At 40.5% G+C, this 23,193-nt stretch overlaps 1 protein-coding gene across 2 annotated transcripts in view; it reads right to left on the reverse strand.

The window, feature by feature from the left end:
• The window catches only part of LOC112227755 (heparan-sulfate 6-O-sulfotransferase 1-B), a 104,628-nt gene extending 93,068 nt beyond the window's left edge, over positions 1-11,560 (reverse strand). For both annotated transcript variants that reach the window (XR_006080279.1, XM_024392604.2), the window contains exon 1: positions 10,682-11,560. Coding sequence is in view for 1 of the 2 variants with exons in the window: in XM_024392604.2 (XP_024248372.1) it covers positions 10,682-11,199 (518 nt within the window). In the remaining variant the exon portion in view is untranslated. The remainder of the gene's footprint in view (positions 1-10,681) is intronic.
• Between the last annotated feature and the right edge of the window lie 11,633 nt (positions 11,561-23,193).

The raw sequence follows: 23,193 nt of genomic DNA on the forward strand, positions 1-23,193 counted from the left end.
CACACCCGTCTATATAAGGTCCCACAGTAGACAGTACATGTCTGAGCAAAAACCAAGCCATGAGGTCTAAGGAAATTTCCGTAGAGCTACGAGACAGGACTGTGTTGAAAGGCACAGATCTGGGGAAGGGTACCAAAAAAATGCATTCAGCTGTGAAGATCCCCCAAGAGCACAGTGGCCTCCATCATCATTAAAATGGAAGAAATTTCCTAGCGCTGGGCGCCTGGCCAAACTGAGCAATCGGGGTAGAAGGACCTTGGTCAGGGAGGTGACCAATAACCTGATGGTCACTCTGACAGAGCTCTAGAGTTCCTCTGAGGAGATGGGAGAACCTTCCAGAAGGACAACCATCTCTGCAGCACGCCACCAATCATGCGTCTATGGTAGAGTGACCAGACGGAAGCCACTCCTCAGTAAAAGGCACATGATCAAACCAAGATTGAACTCTTTGGCCTGAATGCCAAACTGCATGGTCGTGGCAGCATCATGCTGTGGACATGTTTTTCAGCGGCAGGGAATGGGAGACTAGTCAGGATCAAGGGAAAGATGAGGAAAGTACAAAGAGATCCATGATGAAAACCTGCTCCAGAGCGCTCAGCCACTCAGACTGGGGTGAAGGTTCACCTTCCAACAGGAGAATGACCCTAAGCACACAGCCAAGACAACACAGACAACGCAGAAGTGGCTGGACTACTCTTTTTTGTCGTCACTCATTTAGAAAACATAGTAAAGTCTATCAATCCACTATCATTGACACAATGGAACTATCAAATTATTTATTATTGAAATAGCATGGGCGACTGAGGAAAAACACAATTGGTACAATTTAAGACCAGGTGGCAAACAATAACGCAGGCATTAGGGATGGGGGGGTGAGCAGGCGGGGCTGGGCAGGTGTAGTCGTTGACATGTATAAAAGTTTGTTTTCAAATGTAAAAAAAACAACAAAGAAAAGGTAAAATAGCATTATACACAGTTGAAGTCCGAAGTTTACATACACTTAGGTTGGAGTCATTAAAACTCATTTTTCAACCACTCCACAAATCTCTTGTTAACAAACTATAGTTATGGCAAGTCGGTTAAGACATCTACTTTGTACATGACAAGTAATTTTTCCAACAATTGTTTACAAATAAATTATTTCATTTATAATTCACTGTATCACAATTGCAGTGGGTCAAAAGTTTACATACACTATGTTTCCAGTGCATTTAAACAGCGTGGAAAATTCCAGAAAATGATGTCATGGTTTTAGAAGCTTCTGATAGGCTAATTTACATCATTTGAGTCAATTGGAGGTGTAGCTGTGTATGTATTTCAAGGCCTACCTTCAAACTCAGTGCATCTTTGCTTGACATCATGGGAAAATCAAAAGAAATCAGCCAAGACCTCAGAAAAAGAATTGTGGGCATCCAAGTGTGGTTCATCCTTGGGAGCAATTTCCAAACACCTGACGGTACCACGTTAATCTGTACAAACAATAGTACGCAAGTATAAAAACCATGGGACCACGCAGCCGTCATACCGGACAGGAAGGAGATGCGCCCCGTCTCCTAGAGATTAACGTAAATTGGTGTGAAAAGTGCAACTCAATCCCAGAACAACAGCAAAGGACCTTGTGAAGATGTTGGAGGAAACATTTGCGAAACTATCTATATCCACAGTAAAATGAGTCCTACATCGACATAACCGGAGAGGCCGCTCAGCAAAGAAGAAGCCCACTGCTCCAAAACCGTCATAAAAAAGCCAGACTACGGTTTGCAACTGCACATGGGACAAAGATCGTACTTTTTGAGAAATGTCCTCTGGTCTGATGAAACAAAAATAAAAACTATTTGGTCATAATGACCATCGTTATGTTAGGAGGAAAAGGGGGAAGCTTGCAAGCCGACGAACACCATCCCAACTGTGAAGCACAGGGGTGGCAGCATCATGTTGTGGGGGTGCTTTGTTGCAGGAGGGACTGGTGCACTTCACAAAATAGATGGCATCATGAGGAAAGACAATTATGTGACAATATTGAAGCAACATCTCAAGACATCAGTCAGGAAGTTAAAGCTTGGTCGCAAATGGGTCTTCCAAATGGACAATGACCCCAAGCATACTTCCAAAGTTGTGGCAAACTGGCCTAAGGACAACAAAGTCAAGGTATTGGAGTTGCCATCACAAAGCCCTGACCTCAATCCCATAGAAGAGTTGTGGGCAGAACTGAAAAAGCGTGTGCGAGCAAGGAGGCCTACAAACCTGACTCAGTTACACCAGCTCTGTCAGGAGGAATGGGCCAAAATGCACCCAAGTTATTGTGGGAAGGTTGTGGAAGGCTACCCAAAGCATTTGACCCGAGTTAAATAATGTAAAGGCAATGCTACCAAATACTAATTCAGTGTATGTAAACTTCTGACCCACTGGGAATGTGATGAAAGAAATAAAAGCTGAAATAAATCATTTTCTCTACTATTATTCTGACATTTCACATTCTTAAAATAAAGTGGTGATCCTAAATGACCTAAAACAGGGGATTTTTACTAGGATTAAATGTCAGGAATTGTGAAAAACTGAGTTTGTGTATTTGGCTAAGGTGTATGTAAAACTTCCGACTTCAACTGTATATGTATATTATATAACACACACATATATTTAAATAAAGCTAGTTTACTGCAATTCTACACCTTTTGTCATGGGGCTAAGAGAAAAATGTCCGTTTCAAAGCTAATTTCCTTCAATTAAAAACATTTTTGACATAGCATAAGAACAAGGCATAAGCCATCGAAATGGAATTTTACATTCTCCCGGACAGTGAATGTTAGTTCTCAAAGATGATGTTATTAAAAAATATAATACTCCATTATCTTTTTACATGCTTTATCAGGTTTTAGTCATTTTAGTTTACACTGAAACCAGTGGTGTAAAGTACTTAATTAAGTAGTACTTGAAAGTGTTTTTACTTAAGTCATTTTTTAGGCATCTGTACTTTACTATTTATATTTGACAACTTTTACTCCCTTACATTCCTAAATAAATGTACTTTTTAACCCTATAAATTTTTCATGACACCCAAAAGTACATTACATTTTCAATTCTTAATAGGACAGGAAAATAGTCCCATTCACATACCTATCAAGAGAACATCCCTGGTCATCCCTACTTCCTCTGATATGGCAGACTCACAAATCATTTCCAAATGATGCATTTGTGCTCTGTAAGTGTTGGAGTGTGCTGCTGGCAATCTGTAAATTCTTAATATTAGGAATTTTTTATGGTTTATACTTTTACTTTTGATACTTAAGTATATTTAAAACCAAATAATTTTAGACTTTAACTCAAGTAGTATTTTGACTGGGTGACTTTCACTTTTACTTGAGTCATTTTCTATGAAGGTATCTTTATTTTTACTCAAGCATGACAATTGGGTACTTTTCCCACCATTGCTGAAAACCTTTTACCATCCCGAAAAGTATAATTTGCGCCACTGCTAAATGCATATAGGGGAAACACTGCACACAGAGGGAAAGCAAGCCAGAGAGGCTTTGGCTTTTCATTTGTCTCCACAGACAGCCCGTTAGTAGCTTAGCCATGGCCCCCATACCCTGCCACACGCTGGCCGGGCTCTGTCCCACAGCCATGCACTAAATCACATTCGTAAACCACCGGTGCTATTATTACCTCTAAGGAACACCTTTCAACAGGATTACAGGGGTAGGAGGATTCCCCAATTGACAGGTTATTTATATCTGCTCATCCCCCGTACCCTCCTGACCCCTTTTGAAAAATCAGCCCAATTCCATTGCTCAAGCTAGCCTATATTTGAATACACCGAGCACGTTATCCCACCGAGCCTCTATAGGCGATATTGTGTAGTTACTAGCTCAACACATTATCCTTCATCTAGAATAGGCTACTGAATTCCTGTTTTATTAAGAGGATGGTAGAATATGCTATTCAAAATATCTAGGGCCTCTCTTTATATTTGCATCAATTAAGCATCTGTCACCTAATGATTAATAAATACAAGGTGACTAGTCTATTTGATTATTAATGATTATTGTCACCAGCATTCAAATCTGAGTTGGTAAGTGTGGTACATCCAATAAAATGTCCAACCCCACAACCACTCACTAATAATCAGATCTGGGGGATATACAGTCCTTTAATTTGATGAAATAGATCACCTTCAGTTCCAAGAAAAGCTACAGTGGCAAATCTGGAACAATGGCATCACTTGGGCGAAAGGCAAGCTGCTATGTGGCAGTAGTTACATTCAACACCAATGTTGTTGCACAGTCTGGGCTGCTGGACTAGTAGACGACATTTGTCCTTTGCAGGAATACCAGCGCATTAGCGAATCGTTGTTCATACAAGACATTCTTAGGGACATTACATTTTTCTATTCATTAACATGAGGCCAAATTTGTAAATGCGCGCGGCAGTCAAGTTATGCAGAAATGTTTCAGCAAACTGATCCTATTCAGTGTGCAGGTTGAGTAGGTAAACGCCACAAACTGTAATTATTCACTTCAATTTCTAGGGGGAAGAATTGTTGATGTCTGTCTAAATGACAAAGCAAGAGACTAGACTGACAATTTTAAAACAGCCACACCAGTAGAAAGCTTAAAGATGATGGCCAGATCTTACCCATGATGTTGCTCAACAATTTACATCAATAAATCATTGTTGTTTTCAAAGTATGATATATTTGGGCTTGAAGTGACAAATCTGAACTGCCCACTTTGTGAAAATCTGTGTAAATGCGGTGTCTTTTCCTATATGACATTTAAATTTTTTCAGCCTACATTTAGTTTCAGAGATGGGTATTATTTGAATGTTACCACCCACTAGCCTGGCAGTGCATATTAATCAGAAACAGATGCAACGTCAGTCGTCTTCACGACTGAGATGAGCCAAACAGCCTTGTGTCCACTTGGCCACCTGAACCATGGAGCACATTAAAACAGGGGGTGCAAATTGTATGTTTTTGCACCTCTGCTTTTTATTTTTACGTGAAAATTACCATAAACCATTGGATAATTGGTCAATATTCCTTTATTTTTTTAGTTAGTCTGTATTAAAAATTAATATACAGTATCTGACCATTTTACATTGTATAATTGCATGATATGATAGCATTTTGCAAACCTACTCCCCCAGTCCCCCCAAGATTAATGTCTTTTGACCACTAAAGATTTGCTTCACTAAATGCTCCACTGCTTTCATTGGTGTATCGTTAGCTAGAAACCAGATAATGAAAAGGCACCCACAAAATAAAATTCAAAGGTCATTGTAGCCTATCATTTCACTTCCCCTGTGAGAACCATGAGCATGGACTGACTTGGCTTTTCTGTGCCGCAGCCGGCAAACGTTGCACAACGTTTGCGGTGTCCATTTCAATGTAGAAAAACACATATCAGACTTCAGGGATAGGCCAGTGGTTTCTATCGGTGGCAAATATTTCCATAAATCAATGCGTTTGACAAATCCAGCTCCAGAATCAGCCAGGGCCAGCTGGCTAATCTTTTGAACATGGTGTAGTAAAAATAAGGGAAAAAATACAACAGATAACATAAGCTCGCTCGATAAAAATTTGCAAAATAGCGAGATTAGGTTAGCATGCTAGCTAGCTACACCGAAAGCCGTCAGTCACCTATTTGTTGATGTTTATCAACTCCACCTGGAAATTCCCACACCCAATTTGTAAAAGTAGCCTTTGTCATTCTTCAGAGCTGGAACCTAAACGTGCATTCTCTCTCTAGGACAGAGAATTACGTTGAAATAGTGTCAGCAACTTCCTCGGGGAGGGTCATTAAAACCCAAAGGCTATAGGGTAATTGTACCTGTTTTCTAAATATTATGTTTTCTGTTGTTGGCAGACAAAGGACAAGACAGTCAGTCCCACAGGGAATCCAAATAGTATGTTGCCAAGGGATACTTAAGAGATTAGTGCTCAAATAATCAACCATTGTAAGTGAATTTGGTAGAGTAGAGACACAAACTTGTTTCTAGGTCGGGAATGTTTTCCAGGAACTAATCATTTGTGCTGTGGGGGGAGGAAATGTTGTTGAATGCATTTTGAAGGACATACTTCACAGATTAGGCAATATACTGTAAAATTGATATAACAACTCTCCTGACCCAGTCCCACGCAAATACAGACACAGCCATTCTAGAAAAAACATATTGCAGAATCTGAGAGAATGTGAAAGAAACTCTGTCTGCCAAAGTTCACATACCCACGTAAACCGATGCAAGCAAAAGCATTGACACACCTGGGCAACTCTGTCTTCATTCTTGAGGGACTCTATAATTAATCATGCAAGCGGATTAGAAAATGGGCCCATTTCTGCTTAAGGCAACAAGGAGGTTAGGAAAACATGAGGGTCGTTCCATGTAATTTAAGCAAGCCATGACACCCACCATCTCAGATTGTTCTGAAATCATTTCTGTAGTTAGAAATAGATATGATTAGCATTCCTGCAACATTATTTTGTTGAAATATGATTTGATCACTGAAAAATTAAGCTAATTGTGTGGCTTTTGACCATATCTTTGGATTCCTCATGTCAGCCTACTCACTGTTAGAAAAAAGTCTAAATCGGATGTTAGGTACTATATATTTATTGAATATTACATGAATCCTATAAATAAATAAAAATGGCAAATTTGCATACAATCAGTTAGCTTAATTTCTCAAGAGATCAAATTATATTTCAACAAAATAATGTTGCAGGAATGCTAATCTTATCCGTTTCTAACAGAAACATTTTCAGAACAATCCAAGATGGTGGGTGTCAAAAATGACCCATGACATATGGAAGAGATTAACATGGGTGATATGAGCATACTTGTGATGAGATAGGGTGATGGTCCATGCCTCAGTTAGTTTGAGGTACTTGTCGGCTCGCAAGACCTCATTCACTGCAGCTGTTATTGCCACAACGGTGATGAAGCTTGACTTAGGGGGAAAAAAGACACCAATACTTGAGGGAAGCACTTTTGATATTTCATGAGTACCCTGAGAATCGTACTCCCCAGAGAGGTTTTGCTGTGAGAACACTCAGGGATCTTTTTTCATGTTTTCATTCAGAGCCTTCAAGACCTTAATGCAACAGACTGCTCTTTCATCAAGGGAGATGAACTCCAAAGCACCCATTCATCACCTTCTTCCCCCCTGTCACATGTGTGTACAGTACACGTGTTTATGTAATATATGCATGAGTGTGTGTGATAACATATAGGCCAGGGGTCCCCAATTACATTCAACCGATTTTTCCTTGAGCGGATGGTCGGGGGGCCGGAACATAGTTCTAAATCATTTGTACACTGCAAATTGACCACTAGAATCCCAAACAGACATAGCATTTGACAAAACCAGAAAAATGGCAAACATTGATTACATTACAAATAACATATGCCTCTAGTTATGCATGGGAATAGTTGGGAACAGATTTCCTCATTTAAATGTGCTTTGAGGTGATGCCCTGGTGACTTTACAGTCTTATGACCAACAACAACAAAAAGAGGTTTGCTTTTGCGCAGAAAATATGTGTGTGTGTGTGTGTGGGGGGGCTCACCGGCCACCGATAATGAGCCTTTACTGTGGACTTTATGATGGCCATAATGAGTTACTGCCCCCTTCATGAAATCCATTACAGACGGATATTTAAAAAAAAGTCTGAGCCCTGCACTGAATTACATCAGTATCACATGACCACATTACCCACATATAACTAACAAGGAGGATTAATCCGAGGCATACACACAGTCTACTGGAGCCACTTTCAAAACTGCAAAAAAGGGTCATTATAGTGATCAAAACAACAGACAGGTTTTGAATGCCCTGTATGATGTGATTAGGACATTTCTTTCTTTTCAAATACACAATTTAAATGGCATTGATGTCATCGCTCTTATCGGCTATTTGATTGAAGTATTTGCATTACTTTTCTAGAGGTTCTGAATTAGATGTGCAAACAAACACATGAATAGCATGCCCTGGCTGTGACCAGTCCCTCAAACCCAGCAATGATGAGGTTGAGGTACCTAAACATCATGATCATGTTTACTTCACATTACCACACAGATAATCATGTGTCTATTTTGAAGCGAAATGTAATGTGCATCTAGCATATTCATTGTCAGACAGATGCCATGTCATGCTGTGTAGAATATAATACAAAATATGAGCTGCTGGAGGGGACCGTAATCAGGTTTCTAATACGTGGTGCATTCATTAAGCCAAAGGGTAAGCCAACTCACTCACACAATCCATGTTGTTAAAAACAGAGCGGTGGGTGGGAGGGATACTTGTTGATGTGGCTCTATTGGTCAGAGCTGCAGGTTGTGATGCACATCTGTAATAACTATGAGGCTTTGCTGGCAGCAGAACCAGATTAGACCCGCGCTTCAGGACATAATTGATGCGCTCAGCCAGCAGTGTGCAGCAATAGACCACTTGAGCTTGTATTTTTACCCCCTTCTCAGCCAGTGATTGGACATAATCATCCATGAAATGCCCAATTTCCATCAGTATAGCCTGTGGTGGACCATCCGTGATGGTCGGCCATTGTGCCGCATTCTAAAAAGGCCCCTTTTCATGTCTTTTGGGGCGCTCACAATCCAGGGCTTTGTTTTTCACGGTGGTTGGGAAAGGAGGGATATAGTCGTTATTAAAATGCGTCCGTGATACAGGCACATCAGAGACTGGAACAACAACAGCCAGTGGTATCCAGAGCTCATATAAGGGAAGAGGCCAATCACTCACACTGAATGGTCAACGGTAGAGATGGAAACACCCCCAGGAAATAGAGCTCCAAAAACAATGTTGCCATACACATATAATAAGCATTTCTAAGATATGAATGTCTCAATATACATGGAAATGTACATAGAAAAAAACAGTAAACCGATATAAACCAATCTCAGATGTTGGCTCCGTCTGCCACGACAAAATAAAACTAACCAAATGTATTACTGTTCACCGCCATGCATATTTGACAGCATGTCAGGAGACCTTGAATCAGGGCAACTAACACTGGCCATGGAAACACGAGTATGCAACATGCATGCGGCATGCCTTTTGAATGATTACCCCAGACACAATTCTATGTTCCAAACCACTGCGCTCCTAAAACTGTGGCTCAACTTTCATAATACTGCATGAGGGCAATTTCACGGTAGCATAGTGATGTCGAGACTCAAGATTTTTCACTTAAAAAAAATGTAGGCATGCCAAACAAAAACCAATGATCACAAAGATAGTGGCACTCCAGTCTGCTTTTCACCTCATTTACTTAACACAAGGCACATCTCAATAGGTGGTCCAGATAAGTCATGACATGGCACAAGTGGGGGGGGCTTTCCTCTTTTGTTCTCCATTGTTCCTCAAGGAAGGGGGAAGGCCGATGACATCAAGTATTACCATTAGACAAACTCCTTGAATGCCCTACTCCTAGAAGTTTGCAGTTGTGTCTAACCCCCCCACACTATTTTGTTAAAAACATTTTTTTTACCCTTTAGTGTGTGTACTTTACTGTATTTATACTTGGGATATCGCTTTTCGATAGTAAAAGTTCAAAAATCGCTGTGCATAGAACTTTTAATTGAACAAAAGCACATTTACTTGAAGAACAGCGCAGATGTAAAGTTTAGTAACAGAATGACAGTTTGTGCCGTCATTCTGTTACCTAACTTTGTATGATGATTTGATAGTAACATAACGGACAGGTGTTTTTTTTTTTAAACAACGTATTTAACCTTTATTTAACTAGGTTATTAGTGATTGTTAAGCCCCAATGTGGAACTTGGTTTTCACCAGGCTAAAAGAAACCAGCACTGGGACTCTGGTCATTAAAACTACTACAAAGATGGCCCTGGAAGCATAGTGATAGGTGAAACTACACCCATAATAGTGTGGTCCACAGCTAGGGAGCATGCTGATTACTGTGGTACCATGTGCCAGGAGACCCGCACTCAGAGGGAAACCCTCACACCACCCAAATGAACAGGAAGAATTCTGCAGAGGGTCTCTGTTGTCAAAATAGCATTGGAAGATGCTGGAGTGTAACAAAGCCCCCCCCCCAAAAAAACTGCAAAGTTTGCACTGCAGCCAGGCCTGTACCACACATCTCAACAACACTGAGGTGAAAACGGGCATTTATGAAGCATGGGGTGGGCCATATCTGGTCCAAACCCAGAATGTGTGAATTCATGGTATGTATGTGCTTTTTTGCAGCACTCCATGAACAACAAAGGTTTGAAGTCAAGTGAATCCGAGGTAAGCTACAGCAATGTGATAAAATCGTAGAGAATCATTACATTGTTCAGTGTGCTAAATAATGTAGTCATAGAAATAGACACATTTAAGTAGCCTATAATGTCATGGATAAAAAGGTGGCAAAAGTGTACTTTCTACTCCAGAGGACACCGATGTGAACATGTACCCTGGTGTGATATTGCAACCACTTAAAACATAACAGGAATCCCATCGGTGTTTACAAGAGCTGTTGATAACGCAGTAATTTTCCACTTTCACTTCACAGTTGGGAGCAGATTGCCCGTGTTTACACCGCCCGCTGGGTTGAGTGGGGCATAGGGTCAACAGCATAGGCTGTGGTTGTGTGGCTCTTTATTCTAATATAGCCTACGGCACCACTGATGAGATGGCAAACGGAATGTCAAAACAACATACCTCAGTTTTTTCGATTTGTTTTCCTTCTTGTTGAGCACTCCAGGAACGCAGTTTGTGAGCTCGGTCCAATCTGCATGTAACCCGCAACTCCAGCCAGTGGAGAACCTCGAAAACAGCCAGGTCTCCTTTCTGTTGGGACGGTAGCATGTACATTTTTTCTGCCCTGGTCTGCAATCACATGGGACTTCTAGTCTAACATTTTGCACTAGATGCCTGCCAAAAGTGGTTCCGCCAGTTTTCTGTATGTGAAGAAACACTATCACGTCTTCACCCTTGATCTCGAAATCAACGGTGCGTTCCAAGTCTCTGACAGGGAAGTAGTACTTTTTTATATAATGGGGATCCGGAGTAGGGAAAATATCCATATTGTCCTCGGCGAGGTACCCCTGTGGAGACCCGAAGTTCATCACCCCAGGAGCCACGTACTGATATAAAATCATCATGAAGAAGACGGATCCGACGACGATCAACAAAAATTTGCTGGTCCTCTCAACCATGTTCCCTCCAGTGCCGTTCATTTGTTACCATCTCCCAGATAACCGAAATGGGGGTACTTGGTACCTGAGCGTTGCGCTCTTCGTTTGTCCCTCCATAGACAGTGGGGTTTTAGCTCGTCAGAGGACCACGGAGCAATGACAGAGCAGGCTTGGATACATTGTATCTCGCCCGCTTTCACAGAGCAACCTCAATCCGAGTTGGCAAAAATCCAAAACTGCGGATCAGAAGCAACTTTGAACCCTTCTATGCCGACAGTCACAGCACTCTCAGCTCCTGCAGAAGAACTGTTCGCTTCTTACCAAAGTAAGCAGCATTCGAATCGTCTTCCCCCTCTACACTGTTGTTCGGTCGTCACTAGTTACCACAGCCACAAAATCATAAATCCCGCCCATTTCTACAATTTATCTTCTTAAAATCTGATTTTCAAATCTTAACCTAACCTCAGCCCTAACTTTAAACACACTGCTAACTTTATGCCTAACCTCAAATTAAGACCAACATTTATTTTAAATAATATAGCCAATTATCACTTTGTGGCCGTGGTAACCAGTGAAAACCCGGTTGTTCTGTTGCTCTAGGACCAGCATGCACAGCGACACCCACTTCTCAACACACATTTACGTTCATCTCACACACGCAAGAAAACCTACCTATAGGCCTACACGTGTAATTATTTGTTTACAATACAACGCCCACAGTGGAATTCCTTGTCTCTTAAACCATATTAAATTACTATTATAAACTGAATTAACAACATATTCTATATCATATATGGTATCTACAATGTGTTTTATAATTAGTGTCTAATTTATCCTAAGGAATGAATACAATGAGTGTGATTACATGCACACAATAATACGATGTGAATAGTAATAGTTCGATTTTAACGTTTACATGCTTTGCAAGAAGAATGATTGCCCTAATAATCCTGTTAGCATCGACACATCTCAAATCAGGCCACCTGATGCAGAAAATTGCCAATCAGAATAAATGTACAACAGCAACCATGTTATTTTTGTGATGGCTATTTGGTGCGGAGTTCAGACATTTATGGTTTGTATGTGAAAACTATTTCTTAAATGCATACTTTTAGTTTCTCCGAACTAATTTCACTCGCGCAAAATAAGGAAACTCGCGCCGCTCGTGCGCAGATTAAATGTTTCGCTCTAACTCTGATTAAGGCGTTTACATGTCCTAATATTTCAAAAGATTGACTCAGAAAACCCGGTGTTTTAATAAACGTATGCTTACTTCGATTATGAGTTTACACGGATTAAGATAAGAAGAGTAAGGTGTTTACATGATGCCATACTCGGCCTACTGCCATAATCAGTTTATTAATATCAAATTATTAGTGTTCATGTGAACGTACTCAATGAAAGGCACTGTGACAAAATATGTAATTATCTTCGTCAAACAACAAGCATTTGTAGGTCTAATGTCAATGAAACACTTCACAGTGAAAAACAGTGGTGTCATACACCACAACATTTTGAGGGTGCATTTATGGCCAAATCCCCGGATTTGCATAATTTCACTGTATTGTGTAATTGTATTCCAAAAATTGTCCCCTCAGTTTCAACGGGCATGTGGTGAAATTTGTTTTAACAAGGTATAATGTTTACCTGGATACACTGCAATAATGTCTCTGAAATTATTGTATCAAGCAACAAAAATTTAACCGAAATGAGAGTAATGATTATCAATACAGTAGTAGAATGTTAACCAGAAGATCAAACCTGTAGAAAACCTTGGAAGCTTCAGGTATGTAAAAGGTAGGTGTTTTACATGGGTGCATTAGAAGGGGGCGATACTTCTTCTACCTCAGACACACAAAACAGTGTGCTATATTACTCCCAGGGCTATGTATAGGGTTGCACAATTCCTGGAATGTTCAATAAATTCCCTGGTTTTCCAGAATCCTGGTTGGATTATTCCCTGAGTCAGGAGTGACTAAGCATTAAATCCGCAATCCTCCGAACAGGATTTTGGGTAAACCAAGTAATTTTGTGAAATAGTTCTTGCCGTCATAATCATGCAGTTCTTATGTACCAAGAATGTAACACATCCATAGATTGTCCAGATTAGGCCTATAGTATTCTTACTTCTTCTAATTCAAATGCAAATTGCTACACATTCTTGATGTGATACGGATTAAATTGGTTAAATGTACTCTACTTATGATTATGGTATGGGCATGTAGCTTATCATAGAGACGAAATATACATACTTTTGGCCCAGATATATTGATACCTGTACCTTACTCTGGTGGTTTGTGTGTAGGCTACACCACTTGAAATGGCTATACATCACACACTTAAAGCTGCAACTGTTTGTATTTTTTTAATAGTCAAAAGCTCCAATAACTTGCTAGTGGTCATCCAATGTGATGCAACAGGCATCAGAGGCGCAGCGGTCTAAGGCACTGCATCTCAGTGCTAGAGGCGTCACTGTAGACCCTGGTTCGATTGTATCACAATCGGCCGTGATTAGGAGTCCCATAGGGCGGCGCACAATTGGCCCAGCGTTGTCAGGGTTTGGCCAGGCCATCATTGTAAATAAGAATTTGTTCTTAACTAACTTGCCAGGATAGTTCTTAACTGACTTGCCTAGTTAAATAAAGGTTAAATAAAATAAATAAAACCTCTACCTTTATTTATTTATTTTTATCTTATTTCACCTTTATTTAACCAGGTAGGCTAGTTGAGAACAAGTTCTTATTTGTAACTGCGACCTGGCCAAGATAAAGCAAAGCAGTTCGACACATACAACAACACAGAGTTACACATGAAATTTAAAAAATACTGCCAATAATACAGTTGAAGAAAATCTATATACAGCATGTGCAAATGAGGTAGGATAAGAGAGGTAAGGCAATAAATAGGCCGTGGTGGCGAAGTAATTACAATATAGCAATGAAACACTGGAATGGTAGAATGTGCAGAAGATGAATGTGCAAGTAGAGATACTGGGGTGCAAATGAACAAGATAAATAAATAAATACAGTATGGGGATGAGGTAGATTGGATGGGCTATTTACAGATGAGCTATGTACAGGTGCAGTGATCTGTGAGCTGCTCTGACAGCTGGTGCTTAAAGCTAGTGAGGGAGGTAAGAGTCTCCAGCTTCACAGATTTTTTTGCAGTTTGTTCCAGTCATTGAGAGCAGAGAACTGGAAGGAGAGGCGGCCAAAGGAACAATTGGCTTTGGGGGTGACCAGTGAGATATACCTGCTGAAGCACGTGCTACAAGTGGGTGCTGCTATGGTGACCAGTGAGCTGAGATAAGGCGGGGCTTTACCTAGCAGAGACTTGTAGATGACCTGGAGCCAGTGGGTTTGGCGATGAGTATAAAGCGAGGGCCAGCCAACGAGAGCATACAGGTCGCAGTGGTGGGTGGTATATGGGGCTTTGGTGACAAAACGGATGGCACTGTGATAGACTGCATCCAATTTGCTGAGTAGAGTGTTGGGGGCTATTTTTGCAAAATGACATCGCCGAAGTCGAGGATCGGTAGGATGGTCAGTTTTGGCAGCATGAGTGAAGGATGCTTTGTTGCGAAATAGGAAGCCGGTTCTAGATTTAATTTTGGATTGGGCATGTTTAATCTGAGTCTGGAAGGATAGTTTACAGTCTTACCAAACACCTAGGTATTTGTAGTTGTCCACATATTCTAAGTCAGAACCATCTAGAGTAGTGATGCTGGACAGGCGGGCAGGTGCGGGCAGAGATCGGTTGAAGAGCATGCATTTAGTTTTACTAGCTTTTAAGAGCAGTTGGAGGCTACGGAAGGAGAGTTGTATGGCATTGAAGCCCATTTCGAGGTTTGTTAACACAGTGTCCAAAGAAGGGGCAGAGGTATACAGAATGGTATCTTTCTGGCTGACAATGTAAATATAACATGTATAACTTTTTTAGTACTGGTTCTGACAACATTGTTGCTCAAATTGAATTGGGTTATCTTCCATCTTGTACGTAACTGTTATCGCATCGACAGTCTCACATTTCCAGACTCTGTAGGGTTGCCAATAGTTACCACCGCCACAAAGTAAAAATGGTCTACACTGAGTTTCAGTTAGATAACACAGCCACAAAGTCTCAGAACAGATGTTGATGCTACATCATCCCAGCTGCAACTACCAATGTATTATGAGGTTTCTGGGATATCGTGTTCAAATCTAGAAAAAAATAATATAAATACTCAATTCTTGCCAGAGGGGTCTCCAAAAACAGCTGTACAAACGTAGTTACACAGTGCAGGTTTAATCAAACCATGAACATTTTTCTACTCTGTATGTTTTTGTTGAATCATATGCTAAACGCTGGCCAGTCTACAGACCATGAACCATAGAAATGGCTGGTGGCAGACCGTGTGTAGCATGATCACAGCAGTGCCATGACAAAATGCCACACACTTGTCAGGGAAATGAACTGAAATCTGCAGCATAATCTCTGCGATTGAGTGCTGGTGCTCTATTAGGAACATGCACTCTTCTGTGGCGGCGCTGTAAGAGTACTTGTGTGCAGCCATTTATTCATGTTTTAACCCCATTTGTTTAGCAGTCACTAGTGGGAGGCTTGACTCTGCTCCCTTTTAGCACACACAATGATGGTTATTTTGCAGCTTGAAACGTACTAAGAGGCGGCATTATAGCTCTTTTAACGTTTAAGAATGCCAATAAAGGATGTTTATGCAATGATGCCTTCAAATGTCGTGCCTATTTGTTTCCAAAATGGCAGCCCACGCATTTACACTCATTATTTATGATCAGATTGTGTTCCGCAACATGTCTAATTGAACTATGCAAATCTATTGGTGCGTCTCTGGATTGCATTATTAGGATGCTATGTGCCTCTCAGTGCTGCAGTATTACAACGCATCCAGTGCCGTACATGAACTCCTATCTGCCTCCTATCTTTTATGCAAATATTAACTATTTGGTGCAGAGAGGGCATCAAGTTCAGTTTTTGATAATTTTATGTGTTAGTAGTCACAGGTCAATATCAAACCTCATTTGGCGCGATCTCTGACTGTTCGGATAATTTGGGTACTTTTCTTACAATCTATGGCAGTTTAAGTGATCATAATAATAATGGCCTGCTCAAAATACATTTTTTAACCTCAAGTAGCCTAGGGAAAGTGTCCTTGCACTGTATCCATGCATAAATGTAAGAAGAATAAACCTGAAACTGACCATATTCAAGGAGAAAAATATGGATGAACAAATTGCATTAACGTTATGTGATGTTCAGAGCAGATTCATACAGGTTCATATCTTCCCAAGATAATGACTTATATCGATTTTTGTACACCATATGGTTTTCTAATCTGGAGAAAGGAAATAGCTGTTAATTGAAAGACTAGGCCCAGTGTGAAACTGGACTGACTTATATCCTGGGATCATTTTCCTATCTCCAATGTGCAAATTATGTTCCCTGTGCTGGGAAACTTTCATTTTTATACTGTGATATGGCATTTTCTTTAAAGGGCATCGAGAGGACAGGCCGAGAAGAAGCCTAGGCTATCATAGCCCTTTCATTAGAATGGGATCAAATCAAAACACCATTTTATTATAACGCAGTGGGCCTAGCATATAAACCATTTGCGTGTGTTGGTCTGTGAGGTAGGCTACCACAGTGAATATACTGTTGCAGTAAGGAGGCACACACGGATAGTATTGTTTTTCTGCCCAAGGTGAAGTATTTTATTTTGCAAAGTGCAAATAAACTAGCATCAAATACTTACAATATTTACAAAATAATAAACAGAATGAAGAGCAACATACTGTAAGTCAGAGCACTAGCCTGACCCAGGCCTCAATAAGGCCTGATAGCACTTAGCACGAGCACAATGATAGAGATACAGGCTGACTCCCCCCACACAGTCAGATAGATCATTCAGTTGTCAGGATAAGGTAGGCCTATGTGTATTTTGCAGTTTCGTAAACAGACATTTGACTTGTTTGGTTTAATTGAAGCTATATCAAACAGAGCTAACCATGACTTTCTATCAAAAAACATGTTAATTGTACTCAGCAAATGTATAGAAGTAAAAGCCACTATTTGACTTACTAAACACGTCATTCAATGATAATTAGCTAGAGCACTCAGTCCCTATGGAGGGTTGATTAAAAATACTCCACATGCACATGGGGCTCTATTGCTAATGAATGACCATTGGTGCAAATGATCTCGTCGCACAGAACTGTCCTCAGTTTTGTACATTGGTGGACTGTTTTGACATTAACCTTAGCTATTTGCCTGTAGGGATTGAAGGCAGCGGAGCATGTTAGCTAGTACCTTAAGTTCCTATAATGTGCTAGGACAGAGCACCTAGCCTAGCCTGCTCCAACCCCTCCGTAATTGCATTTAATTAGTTCTCTTGTTGACCAAAGATCTGAAGTCAGCTTCCTCGATGGAGAGGGGACATACAATAAATCAAGGACGGGTAAAAAAAGTATCCTAAAGTTCACTGGAAGGGCATGGAGCAATACCAATACACACACAGGCACGTGTTCTCTCTCTCTCTCTCTCTCTCTCTCTCTCTGTGTATCATTAACCACATTATACTTTGTGGATTTCATTCACATTCTATTAACATCTTTCACTGTATTTAAAGATGCAGTCCTTGGATCTTAAGCACAACAAATTCTTAACATATTGACAATACTATGTCAAGAGTGCTCTTGTGAAATCCGAATGGTTCGGTGCTGATGTGTTAAAGTGCCATTATTGTATGTTTGCCATGTAACTGTAGCCTAGTGGTTAAAAGCGTTGGGCCAATATGCAAAAGGTTGCTGGTTTGTTTCCCCCGAGATGACTAGGTGAAAAATCTGTCGATGTGATCTTGAGCAAGGCACTAAACCCTAGTTGCTCTGGACAAGTGTCTTCTAAATTAAGTAAATGTAATATCATTTTTGGGGAATTATGGTGCCACTAGTTTACAGCCTGAAAAATGTCCTAAAAGCGAAGTCAACAGGGTAACAGGGTAGCGGTGCCTATATTAGAGTAAAATGTATATGCTTTTGTATTTGCCTGTTTGAATTAATTTATTTGTGTGGTCTGATTGGGTGCAGGACAGACTGGAGAATGCATCTCCACCTGTTTCTGCCAAAATTGTGGTGCATTTCCTGGAAATGCTGCTATCTCCACGTCTAACATCTGCTTTTCCTGTTTGAACCCAAATTCATCCACGGTTGACAATCTTCTGGATTGGTAAGAGCAAATACTTCATTGTGTTACACATCTGATTCATGAACATTTACCTAATAGGGACTAGTTAGCATTTTTCCTGTCCAAATCCCTTCCTCCAGTATTGAAGCCACATCACACAGCTAGGGTGAGAAATGACTCATCAGATTTTGGCAGTATTGAAGCGTGATGGACAAGGGACTGCTGAGGGCATTTTTAATCGGTATGTTAAGCCACTCAGTGAAGGCCTTATTTCAACATAATTCCATCGGTTTCCACTGTGGCAGGCAGGTATAGCCCCAAATCCCCACAGAGCACATTCCTCTCTAGTTCATCCCATTTTTCTAAATAGACACAGATCCCTATACCCTAGACATCACTCAATAGCCTTGTATCTGTCTCTTTCCTTCCTTCCTTCCTTCCTTCCTTCCTTCCTTTTTTATTTTTATTTTTATTTCACCTTTATTTAACCTGGTAGGCCAGTTGAGAACAAGTTCTCATTTACAACTGCGACCTAGCCAAGATTAAGCAAAGTATGACAAAAACAACAATAATTACAATTTAGCATTAACACTGGAGTGATAGATGTGGAGATGCACCCTCCCTCCCTCCCTCCCTCCCTCCCTCCCTCCCTCCCTCCCTCCCTCCCTTCCTTCCTTCCTTCCTTCCTTCCTTCCTTCCTGTAATTTGAGATAGTTTACTGAAATTCATTTTTAGATCTTTAAATCTAGTTCTAAAAGTGTGCAAGCCTTCATTGAAAACAAAGAGAGACAGTCCCTTATGAAATGAACCTAGTGGTGGATCGGTGTGTTTAGTAGGACATGCATTTTCTTTCCTCCCCTTGAAAAAAAGTTAGGAATGATTTCAGTTATCCAGAGCCTATGCGCTAATTGAATTAGTAGTATGGGAAGCACCACCCAAACCAATGCCTTTCCTCCCCCAAATCACTCTTTGAGTTTTGTCCTAGCCACATTGCATGATATTTGGCAGGAAAGCCTATTGGGAACACATTCAATTGATTGTGTGATTTTATTTTTGGCACAACATGTTATGTCGTGGAGCACGTCTGGGCCAGACAAATGCTGCATTGAACATTAACGTGTCTCTATCCCCTCTGGGAGATTTGAAAACGCCCGAGATTATGACATCACTATGGTGCCTGGAAACTGATCTAGGCTGAGCAATGTTCAAATACTGTAGTTAAATTAATTAATAGACCAATAAGACATTTAGTTCCAAACCTCTCTTCCAATAACAGCTAGTTTTCAGTTTTCCCCTCCCAGACAGTCATAGCTAAATTCTTACTTGGAAAATTGCTATTTGCTAAGCTCTTTTTGACCATTTTAATTGAAAACAATCACAGTAAGGTACTTAATTGTTACCCAGAAAGGATTTGATATTGAGATAAGAACGGCTGCACTGGACCTTTAAGTATTTCCATTTATTTCACTACTTCCTTGTTCCGTCTCCTCAACCTCCTATTGGAGAATTGAAGGTGCCACATAAGGTGCACTTTAGGTCTTAAAACCATAGTCAATAGGCTGCATGAGGTCATAATGGAAAGGGTTTTGAGCTGTGATACATTTGTTTCCAAAAAGCTTCTCGGAAATACACAGCGCTTCTCAGGCTGGCGTTCATCTCTTACTAATTACATTTTCTGTGCAGCTGCTCCAGTCACTGACGTAATCTGCCCTTTAAAGTGACGTAAACTTTTGCAAGAAAAACAAGTATCTGAATCTCTGCCGCAAAGAAAATCAAATTTTTCACATGTGTATGTGTCGGTATTTCTGGGTTTACTTTCCCCCATGTAGATGGTTATTCTTGCTGTCACTTCTGTCATTATGAGACGAGAGGAAACCAATCATGTGTTATCCCGCTAGGCAAAAACTGGTTGAATCAACGAGGTTTCCACGTAATTTCAACCAAAAAAATCTATGTGATGACATTGAATCAATGTGGAAAACAGATTGGATTTGCCATCAACGTCTGGGCATTTCATATTTTTTCCACACAACTTTTAACATAAATCCAATAACATGGTGACATTTGTTGTTGATTTCACATTATTTGACAATTCCACCCTCAATCAATGATACAGTGATTTTTCCCTTTCAAGTTCTATCACCTTGTTATGCTCCAAGGTGGGAAAGGATATACCTAGTCAGTTCCACAACTGAATGCATTCAACCAAAATTTGACTGCCGCATTTAACTCAATCTCTCTGAATCAGTGAGGTGAGGCTACCTTAATCCACATCCACATCATCCGTGCCCCTGTAGCAGTTGTTGTTGGGGGTTAACGGCCGTGCTCAAGGGCAGAACAGCTGATTTTCCACCTTGCCGGCTCAGGGATTCCAACCAGAGACCTTTCGGTTACTTGCCCAATGTTCTTAACTGCTAGGCTACCTGCCGCACCATACAACAACATATAACATGACAATGTAACAATGTGTATAACAATGGCGAGTATCACTTTTGCTGGTGTTGTCATATTTCTCAGCTCACAATGAATATTAGTGAAACTGAGGAATATGCTGTATAGGGTCCTCTGCTGATTAGAAAAGGGAAGGAATTTGGAAACATAAAAGGTATTCTAGCTTAAACTGTTGCTATGTTTTCTGTCTTTTACTCTCCTCTGAAAAAAATGTAGTAAATGTAGTAAATGTGGCCATATAATTGCTTGTTCCCAAGATAATTTCATATTCACTCTTCACTGAAGAACAAGAGTTTACTAAATTAACTTCCAGTCCACACAAATGGACCAACACCTGCACAAAGAGACACCCATCTGAGGGTAAATACCCCTCTGTTCCAACGAGCGGCTTACTGAAGCGAACATATGGGTCATTGGATTTTAGCTAATGAGCAGACAAGTTCAACCAATCTAAGGCTGTAAAATTTCACCAATCTCCGGCCATAAAACACACAGCATGATGGGCTGTCCAATTAAAACTGAAGTGTTACAACAGTAATGCCTCAATCATTGACTTGTAAAACCTAATGGTTATGGCCTTTGACCTGTATAGATTTTGTTAGACTTAGTCTAGGTGGTTATTTGACCTGTCTCAATGATATTACTTGAATGGGTATCTGTGTGTCTTGTTAAGGATGTCAAGTGAAAAGGTATAGAATATGATCGATTTAGAATCAAGTGTTTTCTGTGTAAATATTAGGACACTAAATCCAATCACCACTGAAAATGATTAAATGTTAGAAAGAAAAAGTTTGTCAACGAGAGACGAATAGATCTGTAACATTAAAATAAAACTGAAATTGTACACACCAAATCCATTCAAGTGTGACACTTTTCACAAACCATCGGAAAAAATGTATTTATAGAAGCTCTAGAACAGAAATTTTCAAGAAATCACTCACTATCTTCAATCTTCTCAAAGCCCATTGTAAACAGTTATGTTAAACCACTAGACCTCCATCCTTACTTCAGATGTTTTGTATATACACTGAACAAAACCATAAACGCAACAAGTAGATGAATAGCTGCCATAGCTCAATTATTTATCAAATATGATTGCGTAGTGCAAATCTTGATTGCATCCAACCGGGAGAAGCTAGTGAAGCTAGCGAGCTAGGCCAGTTGAGGCTGCAGTGCTAACGCTTTCTCATCCGTCACTTACAAATAATTCCATTCATATAGTCGTGGTCGTTGTAGCCTATCCTTCTCCTTTAACTTTTAATTCCATTAATTAGATATCTGATAACTTTTTCTATACACTGAGGCTCTATGACTAGCCTACTGCGGCTTTGATAACTTATGATTGGCCAACAGCAACAAGCGTCACTCTCCACTCTCGTGAAATGCAAGAGCAGCAGCATAAATTGTTAAATTTCTCTCTATTGTAGCAGTCGCGTTCGGATCTGTAGGGGCTCTTTCGGACATGTAAGTTAAAATTACATATAGTGGGCCCATGTTTCATGAGCTGAGATAAAATATCTCAGAAATTGTACATACGCACAAAAGCTTACTTCTCTCAAATGTTTTGGGCAAATTTGTTTACAACACTGTTAGTAACTATTTCTCCTTTGCCAAGATAATCCATCCACCTGACTGGTGTGGCATATCAAGAAGCTGATTAAACAGCATAATAATGACACAGGTGCACCTTGTGCTGGGGAAAATAAAAGGCCACTCTAAAATGTGCACACAACACAATGCCACAGATGTCTCAAGTTTTGAGGGAGTGTGCAATTGGCATGCTGACTACAGGAATGTCCACCATGTTCATTTCTCTACCATAAGCCGCTTCCAACGTCATTTTAGAGAATTGGCAGTATGTGCCTCACAACCGCAGACCACATGTAACCATGCCAGCCCAGGAACTCTACATCCAGCTTCTTCACCAGTGAGATCGTCTGAGACCAGTCACCCGGACAGCTGACAGAATTTCTACACAAACTGTCAGAAACGTCTCAGACAAGCTCATCTGCGTGCTCGTCGTCCTCACCAGGGTCTTGACCTGACTGCAGTTTGGCGTCGTAATTGACTTCAGTGTGCTAACGCACAAACTTCAATGGCCACTGGCAAGCTGGAGAAGTGTGCTCTTCATGGATTAATTACTGTTTCAACTATACCGAGAAGATGGCAGTTAGCGTGTATGGCGTTGTGTGGTCAAGAGGTTTTCTGATGTCAGTGTTGTGAACAGAGTGCCACATGGTGGCGGTGGGGTTATGGTATGGGCAGGCATAAGCTACGGACAACGAAAACAATGGCATTTTATCAATGGAAATTTGAATGATACCGAATGATACCGTGACGAAATCCTGAGGCTCATTATCGTGCCATTCATCCTCCGTCATCTCATGTTTC

Source organism: Oncorhynchus tshawytscha, linkage group LG29, assembly GCF_018296145.1.
Source record: "Oncorhynchus tshawytscha isolate Ot180627B linkage group LG29, Otsh_v2.0, whole genome shotgun sequence".
In the NCBI taxonomy this organism is placed as follows: Eukaryota; Metazoa; Chordata; class Actinopteri; order Salmoniformes; family Salmonidae; genus Oncorhynchus; species Oncorhynchus tshawytscha.